The sequence below is a fragment of the Nematolebias whitei genome, chromosome 7 (assembly GCF_014905685.2).
Source record: "Nematolebias whitei isolate Nwh7 chromosome 7, NemWhi1, whole genome shotgun sequence".
In the NCBI taxonomy this organism is placed as follows: domain Eukaryota; kingdom Metazoa; phylum Chordata; class Actinopteri; order Cyprinodontiformes; family Rivulidae; genus Nematolebias; species Nematolebias whitei.
In genome coordinates this window covers 9,047,882-9,059,828 of record NC_056504.1, presented here as the reverse complement: position 1 = coordinate 9,059,828, position 11,947 = coordinate 9,047,882, and the positions used below count along the sequence as shown (strand labels likewise).

The following is an 11,947-nucleotide window of genomic DNA, read 5'->3' as shown; positions in this document are numbered from 1 at the left end:
TAGATATATATACAGTATAAACATCACCTTTTGTATTGGTGAGTTATTTTGATGGAATAGCTAATGTCCAATATTTGATTTTATCGTCAATATCGGCCGATACCATGTCGATAATATCGTGCATCCCTAGAATATTGAGTTTAATTTTTGTTTAAAAGGACAGTGTGATATAATTTAAAACCCTCAGTAATGTGTGGATGTAAACATAGTGCCAGTGTTTTGTGTTTTCAAAAGTTTTCCCGTTAATAGTGACTTTGAAGTACCGGTATATTGTACAGTATACAGTAAGATATATTGATATACAGTAGTACCTTGCTACTTCATGGTTTGATTTTCACGGACTCGCTCTATCACGGTTTGTGGACGTACAGTCCATAATATTGTACAAAACATTTAAATTGTACAGGAGACATGATAATATTACTCACATGATTGGGAAAGTACTGGATACAGTACTGCACAGTAAAAAGTTAAGGAATAAATAAAATACTTCAGACAGGTGCCACCATTTTGTAGTTTTCTCTCAGTAAGCCTCTACTATATTCCCGCTCATAACGACCACATTTCCCAGAAGGCAACAGGGTCCTGCCCTGAACCCTTCTGCTGAAAAAAACCAGAGGTAAAGTTTTGATCTGATCAGCGCTCAGCGGATGCAGAGAAGCCATCCTGAACCCACCGAACCGGACCAGAACCAGACCTCCAGACCCATGGGTAAATCTTGAGAGCTGGTAGCCGGCTCACGAGGACTTACAAGTGCGGACGCGCGCCGAAGGTCCAGAGCTGTTTTCGTAGCCCATCTGAAGTTTTTTCATACAGCTTTGGACTCAATTCGAGCTCTGGGGACACCCTTGTACATAAAATTTATTAGCTACATATAAGTATGTTGTTAAAATTAGTAGGTTTAAGAAAGAGTTGACAACATTATTGTGGGCTTGTCGCTGCAGGTTAGGTCTGCAGAAACGAATTGGGTCGGACCAGAACAGTCGGATCAGAACGAGAGCGGTGGATGTTCTGCAGAGCTGGTGAGTAAAATTAATTAGCTACATATACAGTACTATGTTGTTAAAATGACATAGATTTAAGAGTTTAGAACATTGCAAGAGTGTGGGAAGGGTTTCTAAAGCCTTAAAAATATACAAATACTAAAATAAACATAACGTTGCTACTTCACGGTTTTTCACTTATCACGGGGGTGGGGGCTGGAACCTAACCACCGTGATAAATGAGGGACTACTGTACTACTGTATACTCTTTAATACTAACAGAGCTGTCAAATTTAATTTGTAGCAGGAAACTGTGATTGAGTGCCATGCAAAGGAGCACACTGCAGCAGTCGATAAACACAACTTACTTGCTTGATGTGCTATGAGAATTAGTCCACCTGAAGCACGGGCACACGGGGACACAGACAAAATGTAAGAAGGTATGAATACCAAAGAGATGGAGGCCATTTAAAAAGACTGGGTGTTCATTAGCATCATCTCAGAGGGGAAAAAAGCAAGCAAGAAACTCAAATTGAGAACTTGTAATGTGAAAAATATAACCTTAAAGCAAAGGTTTGTACAGCAGAAGCAAGACGGCAGATTTTACCACTTTCATTAAAAACAGCTGGCAGTCCCAGCACGCTCAGTGGTTTTAACAGCAAGGAAAATCATGCTTGAGTATTTATGTTTTCAAATAACTTACTGACCTACCTCTGATCTTTGGGGTCAAGACTGCTGAAAGTGACACTGCTGATTGGGTAGTGCCGCCTAAAAAACAGTCTGCACAAATAAAAACAAACAAATAATTAAAAAAAAAGCAATGTAATGATTTTATTTATTTTTTCAAAATTAACCTCAAGAATATCTCATTACCAGTATATATATATATATGTCTAAATAAGGCAAAATTATGCACCGAAAATGTCCTCCACTAAATTTACCAATGGCACGTGTGCTCCTTAATGTGCTTTAGAAGATACCTTCTTTTACTGTCAGTCAGTGTGATCCCTTGAGAGGACACTTTGAAGTGGACCACTGTTGGCACTGGGCGTGGATTCAGGGCCATGGTACACTTGGTTGCCTTGGAAACCGCCTCCGGCCCTGTTAAGGACTCTGTTTCTACAGAGTTTAGGTAGAAGACGTTGCATGCTGGACCATTGCAGAGATCCAGGAGGTATGCATGAGAATAAACACAGTATTTTAGATATTACAAAAAGTGTGAAGTTTGATTTGCAGTTGTGCTGCATGAATAACTACGCATTACCTGCTCCTTGTTTAAGGAGTTCAGCTGCGGTACTGGTATTTGTTGCACTTTGCCTCTCTTGAAGCTCCCCAACCAGATCTGAAACATATAAAATATCTTAAAACAATAGTTCAGATTTTTGCAGTCTGACTTTTTGGAAATGTTATCGACAGAAACATTGTTACCCACCCGTTTCAGCACAAAAAAAGAAACTGTCCAGATGACCTGACTGAAAAATGTTGGATTGTTACCCACTGTTGCGAACTGTTTGAGCAACCTCAGTTTGAAGGAACAGTGTTTAATTATGACTGACTGACATCTCAAAAGTTTAAAAGCAATTTAGGCAAATGCTACTTTAAACCTTTACACTGCGGTCGACTTTACATTACATAGCTCTTCTGGTAGAAAAATTAGATATTTTTATAGGAAGCACCACAGGCTGCACTAGTAGTAGTATAGCTACTTCTGCCGCTATTTATTTAAACAAACAACCTTTGAATTCTATGTAAATACGTTTGTAAGGAAGACTGATCGTGGTGTAAAGCCTTTTAAAATAGCATCGCTCTGACTTTTTGAGATTTGAGTTGTTTTAAGACAGCAACAATCTGTTGGATTCGAATTCATCATTAGCTCATCCATCCGATCAGAATCAAACTTTTTTTTTTTCAAAGTGAGGTCATTCAAAAAACTATCTACAACAGGTAAGATATTACTCATTCAAATTTTTTTCACAGAACACCACTATTAAAGATATGGACTTTCTTTTGGCTGTGCAGTAACAATATTGTTAGGATGACAAAGGTGTATAGTTGTTACTCCACAGGGAAACAATGTTGATATTTTTCACATTTAAACCTAATTTAGCTAAATTTACCTTTTTCTGGAATTCTTAGGGCACATGGCAAAGAGATGGGAGTAATTGAGTGTTGGTACACCAAAGCAGATAAGCTTCCTGAGACCAAAAAAACAAAGAAAATAAGTCTAAACGTTTAAATGATGCTTCATGTGTAACTTAATCTGAAAATCATATTATCATTGCATTGTCTACCACAGTACTGACCGAAGTAGGATTCATTCTGACAGCCCTTGATCTTCACTCCCCGTGGCCCTGTCTCGATGAGGAAGTGTCTCACCAGCTGTTCCAGAGGGTCCCCTGGGAAAAAGGAGGGGAGGATGGAAAACGAGGCAGACTGTCATGCTGTCACACGTCTCTCTAATAAATGAAGGAATAACTCTGAGTGTCTGTCTGTTCTTCACCAGATGTTAGATCCACTTCATCACACATTCATTCATCAACACACTCTGAGCACTAGCTGACTGCAAAAGATCTGCTTTTACAATGTTGCCATTGCCTATTGAAGTCAAATGCACATGTCTGTTAGCAAAATATCTCAAGAACCACTGGACACATTTGAATGAAACTCAGGAAGTAAACATTACAGTAGATGCACATCTAAAACTGATTAGTTTTTGGCATCAGCTTCATTCATGGTGGCTGCCACAGATAATCAAAATTAGCCAACACAAAAATGACTTTAATTCTGTCAATTTACAGGTATTGCACTACATGTCTGTGTCATTTATGTGAAGAACAGATGACGTTAGTGTGCAACCATTCGCTTGCTGGTTTTAAACAACAACAAACAGATTTATTGCCGATGTACAGAGCTTAATTTAAGCCAGATCCTACTGGATCCAGGAACTCTCTTATTTTGACAGGGTGTGTTCCAGTAACTGTTTGCTTGGATCCAGTAACTCTCGGGCTTACTAATGATAAAGTTATGAACAAATTTGACAGCATTGAATGAATAAAACTTATACTAGATATGTAATCTGAAAATAATTACATAAACACTAATTTTAAACACAACAGCCACTTACGAGCTTCTTAATATCACATAAAAGCTGCCCCTTCAAGTAAGCATTTCCACTTTTACCCTTAAAAATATCCACCCATAAAAGTACAGTCAGGGGCAATTTAATAAAAAACACAAAAATATAATTAAACAGCAAAACGACTGGTAAATTGCAAATCAGTTTTACAGTTTAAGAGGGTCATTAATAAAATTTTGATTATTTATTAAAAATCCAAGAGAAATGTTTGATGAGTAATCATGTTATACATCACATATCAAAACAACAGCGCCAATTTATCAAAATAACAGTGATCAAAATGTCAAAAAGACCCCCCCCCCCCCACACACACACACACACCCGTTGTTTGCATTCCGGCATTGTTTGGTTTACAATTTAAGCACGGCCGAGGTAATATATATTTTTTTCATTTAGCCTTTATTTATAAAGGTAGTCTTATTGAGCCACGAGAACTCATTTTCAAGAGAGACCTTTTTAGGGAGCAGATGGGGGTTAAGGGCCTTGCTCATGGTCCCAGAGTGAGGCAAGTGAGGGTGGGGGCAAGTGTGGGTACTTCACCTACCCTACCCACATTTTTGATGTTGTTGGTACCGGGGAGTGAACCGGCGATCTTCCGATCACAGGCCCACCTCCTCTAACCTCTGCGCCACTACTCCCAATATTGATGATGATGCACAGCAACTTTGTAATTAGTTTAGAAAATAACCACAAAAAAGTATTACTAATGTGAGTTAATTCATTATATTTTGTAAATGATACAAGGGAGACATCCGTCACACATTTAATGCTCTGCGCTCCAGAAAGAACTGGAAGCATCCTAACTCAAGCTTCTAGACTCACAATAAATTTGAGCAATTAAGCTGAGAATGGACTTCATGGCTTAAGCTCTTGGCATGTAAGAAAGAAATGCAGTGAATACCTTTGTTTCCAGTGATATTGGCATTAGGAGGAGGAGTAACCACCTTTAGAGCCAATCCATAAGCACCCTGGAATGAGTTACTGTCTCGAATGAGAAAAGCCCCTGGCTCCTTGTCCTTCAAAACAGCAATGGCTGTGATGAAAGATATATCAATTATCACTTATGTACAGAAGAAACACTAGATTAACATTTTAAATTTAGCACCTAACATTTGCTGATCAGGTGGTTTGCAAATGATAAACTCTCACCTTGATCTCTGGTGATACCTGGTTTGTACCAGTACTTGGAGCTGTCCTGAACAAACTTTGAATTAACCTTGATGTCCGCCTCTTCTGAACAGCTGTGTTTTGTGGACCCCCTCTTTTGCTCGCTCACTGCAGGAGAGAAAGTAACATGGTGCATTGGGGAAGGAGCTGAGGAGACTCTAAGCAGAGCATTGTGTCCGTTCAGGGATGCTGCAGTGGAGGAAAATCGTTTCTTCTCTGGAAGCGGCGGCTGGACAGGGGGGATTGTTACAGCAGTGTACCCAGTGTACGGTACATGGGGAACGTTTAGTAAAGAGTAGTAGTATGATGCTAAGGGAAAGTTGGGTGTGTGATATCCATCAGGTACAGGTGATGGGGGTTTGGTGTCAGCTGACCCATCTCTGTCTGGTGTCAGCCTTTGTCCTGCTGTGTCTGCAGCAAATGTGGAGTTTTGAGGAGATGACTGCAAATCTGGGGAGCCACTGAGGGAATTTGGGGAGCGGTTGGATTGGGCATCGATGGCGAGGGCAGATCCATTGAGTTGCACTTGGACTGGAGTGATGATGACAGTAGCATAGTTTGTTGCGTTTGATTGGGTATTTCTATCTGTGTTTGTTGTGGCTTTAGCAGCTTCAATTGTATGATCGGGACTATGAGAAGATTCTCTGGATATGGAGTTTTCAGATATGGTTGAAGTCTGTGTCTCTGACTGTACTGATTTGATGGACTTGATGGTATTTGTATTGGACTCCAGATTTGCAGCAGTTTCTTGGCTTTGAAGGGGGCTGTCAGCATTTACACTGATAAAAAAGTAGAGAGAAAATTAAATATGTTCCATGTATCTGGATAAATGCAGCTACATTTCAAAGATAGTTTACAGGGAGACTTCACTTGCCTGTCTTCAGTGTGAGTTGGGCTGCTGCTACCAATAAGTGTGTAGTCATGATCAGAGTCCACTCCAGGGGTGCTTGACTGACCAAGAGAGTCACATTTACCCTCGGAATCATGAGAAACACCATCTTCTGCATCCGTCTTGACTTTTTCCACTTTGATAAGAGAGATAAGAAGGAATGAAACAGTGTGAAAAGTTGTGCGGGAACAAGAATCAAAAAGAAGAAGCTTGATACTCACTTTTGTGGTGCTCAGAGTGCAGTTGGTCTCCAGATCCTAAAGGGATATCAGGAAACCTTCCTCTTCCAGGAGATGGGCTACTGTCAGGTTGAGGTGAGGCTGATCCAGAATGGTATCCTGAGACATAACCTCGGCTTTCACGGCTTTCAGACGGGGATGACAGATATGGCGAACAGGGACAGGAGTGGCGGGGCTGTAAAGGTGTGTGATACCCACTGCTGGCACCATCTCTTGCATCCATCAATGACTGGGGGACGGGGTAGTTCTGGTGAGGTGCAATGGCAATTCTAGGTTGCTCTGGATTTGGAACCTGGTCTAAAGGCGAGTGGCAGAGGTGAAATGCTGGCATAGATGGCTTGCACGGCCAGAATTCTGCCTCCCTCATAAACTCCCAAGGCTTTTCAGTTTCCCAAATTGGAGGTGTTTCTCTTGTCTGTTGTAGCCCGACTCTTTGGGACCAGTGTGAGTTTTCTGAGTGGTTCTGGTGTGGATGGTGGAACCTTCTGACTGAGGCCGATTGTTGCTCTCGCCTGCTGGTACAGTCCTGACAGGAGCAATAAGAGGATGATGTAGGAGTGCTGAAGAAGATTTCTCTGTAAGGGCTTCCAGGTTGTGGTGGGCGGGAGGGGTGAGCCACATGGCTGGGATAGTGGAAGAGATGACATTCTTCTCCAGTGCAAAATCTGTTTGAGCCTGGCAGTGTGTGGCTGTGACTGTGGACATGTTCAGGGGTTGGATAAGGGCAACATGGTCCATGAAGGCAGGGCATTGATGGAAGATTGAGCGGACGTTCCCATGGTAACTCAGGTAAAGGATGGGTACTGTGGCGATGGCAGAGCTCCAGTTGAGTTGAATGAGGAGGAGGGGACAGAGATTTGGATGGTAAAGCTGGCAGTGTTTGGCTTTTTGGGTGCTTTTTAATGCTGTTGAAATGTCCAAGACAGTGGCCGTTGGAAAGACAGAGTTCTCTGTCCCTCTCCCATCCTGTATCACCACACTTTGTAGCTGCTGGAGTACAACACGATCGCTCATGCCGCAAAACCCCAGGACTCGAAGTATCCCCATCATCTAGAATGGCTGTTTCTCTGTCTCTTTCTTTCTCTCTCATCTTCTGCTTTGCTCTATCCTCCACTTCCCCACTCTGTGGACCATCAGAACAGTTCATGGGTGGCGAGGCTTCCACCAGGTGACCTGAGGTGTCTGTGGGGCACCTGGAGCTGGAGTTGAGGGTGAGTGGATGGTGTTTGGAGGCAGACTGGGGTTTCGTAGTTGGGCTGGTAGTGAGGTATCCATTGGGTGAAGTTGGTGAGGCAGTGGTGCTGGGTCCACGTCGCTTCTTCACTTGCGCATACAAGCTGCCATCTATTGGGCCTCTCGTGTGAGAGATATCTAATGGAGAAAAGGTAACAAATTTGTCAGATTTTGATGTAAAGCTTAATATGTAAAGTTTGCTGCTCAAGGGCGAAGGCGGGCAATAATGTTTTTGCCTCTGCCTCTGTGTTTTTGTTTGTTTGTTATACCAAATTATCTCATGAAACACTGGATAGGTTTTACTGAAATTTGCAGAAAGTAATCTTTAGACCAACATCTACAAATGATTAACTTAGGGTGTCTACTTGATTAAGGATGACTGTTACAGCAGACTAACCTTAAGAAACTCAAAATTGGTAATAACTTGTTACATTTTTACAGGCGTTGAACTAAAATTTGATTTGATTGTAGCTGAAACTGAAACCCAATACATATTTTGAGCTCTAACAAATTGCCCAAAATGTTTGTTTAAAATATCTCATGAACCACTGGAGGGATTTTAATTAAACTTTTCAGATAAAAATCATTAGGTATATATCTGGAAAAAAAAAAAAAAAAGCCAGCCTAATTTCTTATAAATGAACCTAGGAAATACGAAAATGCTGATAACTCTGTTAATATTGAGCTAAAATTTGATGCAGTAGTATCTAAATTTAATTTGTGCTGCAATATTGCATGACATCACACATATTTGAAAAGTTTGATTCATTTGGCTACAATTGAGTCATTTCTCAACATAAAATGATCTTAGTTTAAAACTCTGGTATAAAAGGTGGCGGTTGAGAATGCTAAAGCTTTTATTTGACGCCTGTCTTGATGTTTCTTACTTTCCACACTGTCCTGGTGGTGGAGGTTGACGTTTTCATAGGAATCCCATCTGATCACAGGGTCTGAGGTGTTGTAGTCTACCTTAATGGACGTGTCATCTTTGCTGCAGTCTCGACCTTGGAAAGCAGACATGTGGAAAAATAAATTAAATAATGAATGCAAAGGCTGACAGGAAGATGATATTTCTAACCTTTTGTTTTATCTGGTCCATTAGCGAAGATGAACTCCACTGTAGCGTCTGGAGGGAATCTGTCATCTACAGAAAGGACAGCATAAAGGTAGGGACAAAAATATCCAGAGCATAACTGCAAAGCGTGAGAAAAACATTCTCTAAAAGCAGTAGTGGTATAAAGTTATGAATTAATACATATATTTGCTTTTCCTACTTTTAAATGTGTAAAATGGGCAAAATGTTAAAAAGAAAATATATTTGAAAGCAATTTTTTTTCGATATTCATGCATCAGTGTGGGTGATATCATTTATGAATCATGCATACGCTAGCACGTAGCACTTAGAGCAACTGCAGGGGGACTGCTGTTTAGTGGGCCATGAGCAAACATTTCTGTGTCATCTAACCTGACGCTGTCATTTTCTGTTAGTCTTAAAATACAAACAGTGGTCTGAGGAAAGAGTGGGTCTTTATTCTTCCAGATACAAAAGCAATGTCCTTTTTGCTCCTTTATTTACGCCTCACAATACAGTGAAGTAAAACAGAAAAAAAATCTCAGTATGGTGTGATAAAATACTAAAATACATCAATTTCATGTTTTCCCTTCACTTCTGTGATGACGTTGAGTACATTTCCCTGACCGCTCTGTGTTATTTATACCTGCACAGGCTGAGTCTAGCTCCGTTTTGCCGAACCACAGTTGAGCACCATGAACGGTGCAGGTGTGGAACTGGACTCTGAACACCACCTCACGCTCTGCTGCTCTGCTCCGCCGGTGGTAGCACTTCACCTGCAGACAGTCAGGTGAGCGATCACAGTACAATACTACAAGTGACAGTGACAAGGGAACAAACTTTATGTAGATTTCGGTTTGCTTGGTCCTTTGATTTCTTACATACCGGTAATTAGTCTCAGAGTGTGTTTGCTGTGCCGGCTTGTTAACTAAATGTTCTTCTCATCTTAAGAAAACGTGCAGAGATGTGCCCAGGTTTAAGGTCTAGAGACGGCTCAACACTGTGGTTCTTCAAAAACAATTAAGCAATTTTTCAGAAGCAAATTTGAATGCTGACTGCAAGAAACCACTGACTGCACAACTTCGATTAGAGGTGGACACCATCTTTGTTTTCTGAGGGGTCACTTCGATTTAATCAAAGGAATCCAAGAGCTACAAATTAAATGCAAACTATGGACACAACGAGGTATCTTCATCTACTGTCCACAAAATCAAGTCAAATAAAAAAAAAAAAAAATACACAGAATAACGCTTTTTCCAACTTACTTACCACTTTGTTTCCGATTTGTGGATACTTGAATGTAACATAAATAATAATAATTACTATAAAACACATTTGGCCAAATAAATATGTTAGGAAGACAATTTGAGGACTCCTTTTTTGTCTGTGATGACTAGTTTGTCGTTAATATGCTTGTTCAAAATAAAGCAATACCGTCTTAGCATTTCAAACATGCTGCTTGTAAAATTAGCATATTTTTTGTTTAAAAAAATCAAATGCATGCTTACGTGTTATTTTTAGATATAAAATTGACAGTAAAATAACGTGATGGGATTTATATGAATGAATAGTTTGCATCAGTGACATAGATTTCTTAATAATTCATGTCTCACCATAATGTCCCCCTTTAAGAGTAGTGCTGGCTCCAGAGTCACACACAGCTTTCTCGCCCGTGAGCTCTGAGGATCACTGGACATATACATCAAAAATATGAAAACTGTCCAGACAACATTAAACCAGCGGTTCTAGTTGGATAAAACCCTGGAAGACAACATTCACTTTAATGCAAACACAGACTCTGTTACACTTAAACATGGATAGTGTTAAAGAGACAGGGCGTAGAAAACACACATGCACACACAGATAATATACTTACTAAACTCCTGATGTGTACACTAGTTGTAAAGACTGGTAGATTTTCAGAAAAGGATAAAAACCTGCAAACAAAAGTTAAAGAGCGACGTGCAGAAGTGTGAGAGTGTGCAGCCAATCAATGCTTATTTATTATTAACACAGTAAAACAGATTCCATTCAATTTATACAAAGTTATCATTAAACACACTCAAAATACACATCTGGCTGCATGATTGCTTAGTGGTTAGTGCCGTTGCCTCAGAGCAAGAAGATCCTTGGTTCAATCACTGGTTTGGACCTCAGGTCTTTCTGTGTGGAGTTTGCACATTCCCCTCGTTTTTGCACGTTTTGTTGCAGGTACTCCTGTTTCCTCTCACAGTTTAAAACATGCATGTTAGGCTGCCTTCAGGTCCAGGCCTCCTTGCAAAAGAGATCTGATCTCAGTGGGATTTGCCTGGTTAAATAAAGGTTAATAAAAATACCAACTGGTTGCATAGACCTAAAATTTGTGGTGAAAATCCATACAGCTTCATGACTATCTGCTGTATTCACTCATACTTATCTGCTCACTACAGACTCGTTCAGACTGCCGTTTAATATACTGTATTATTTTACATTATTAGTGTTTAGAGTAAATCTTAGATCTTTTAGCATTTTGTTTAGTGTTCGTTTAGCGTATATCTTAGATCCTTATATGCTCTTTCTTTTTATATTTTATACTTTTGCTATTTTTGGATGTAACTGGGACATAATTTCATTCCACCTCATGTACCACGTGTGATGCAAATGACAATGAAGCTACTTGAACTTGTCCTTCTTTCCATTTAAAGCTTTTATGTTGTTGTTATTAAACATATTTGGGCAAGGTCAACAATCATTATTATTATTATTATTATTATTATTATTATTATTATACTAAATTTGATTCATTTTATTTGGGTGTGACAAAGTAAATTTTCTTATTCCTATATTTTTATTGCCTGACCCCATACAAGTTGAGCAATCATGTTTGTGTCTATGTATTTGTGTGTGTGCGTGTGTGTGTGTCCACATATTGGCGAAATGTCTCATTAACCACTTGATAGACGTTAATAAATCTCAGAAAGTAATCACTGGATGTACATCTATAACTACCTTTTAGATCAATTAAGACAGCTGCTGCAGCCAACTGACCTTAAACAGCACAAAAATGACACTTAAAATAAAAATACTTTAACCCATCCAGCTGTACAGGTCTCAATCTAAAATATGGTGTGGTGGCAGCTGAGAGTCATCCTCAACAAACACAAAGTAAAACAGCTTTGTTTAAAACTTACAAGTTTTTTAACCATCCATCCATCCATCCATCCATCCATCCATCCATCCATCCATCCA

The 11,947-nt window shown here is 39.9% G+C and overlaps 1 protein-coding gene across 1 annotated transcript in view; it reads right to left on the bottom strand.

Annotated features, from left to right (window-relative positions):
• Positions 1–1,351: 1,351 nt before the first annotated feature.
• LOC119412241 (tensin-2) overlaps positions 1,352–11,947 on the bottom strand; it is a gene marked incomplete at its 3' end in the record, with an annotated part of 20,106 nt that continues 9,510 nt past the window's right edge. Inside the window, 15 exon segments of the mRNA XM_037679224.1 lie at positions 1,352–1,381; positions 1,695–1,763; positions 1,964–2,132; positions 2,248–2,325; positions 3,101–3,178; positions 3,287–3,379; positions 5,021–5,152; positions 5,269–6,065; positions 6,161–6,311; positions 6,397–7,785; positions 8,535–8,651; positions 8,726–8,791; positions 9,366–9,495; positions 10,333–10,408; positions 10,596–10,656. Coding sequence (XP_037535152.1) covers positions 1,352–1,381; positions 1,695–1,763; positions 1,964–2,132; positions 2,248–2,325; positions 3,101–3,178; positions 3,287–3,379; positions 5,021–5,152; positions 5,269–6,065; positions 6,161–6,311; positions 6,397–7,785; positions 8,535–8,651; positions 8,726–8,791; positions 9,366–9,495; positions 10,333–10,408; positions 10,596–10,656 — 3,436 coding nt within the window.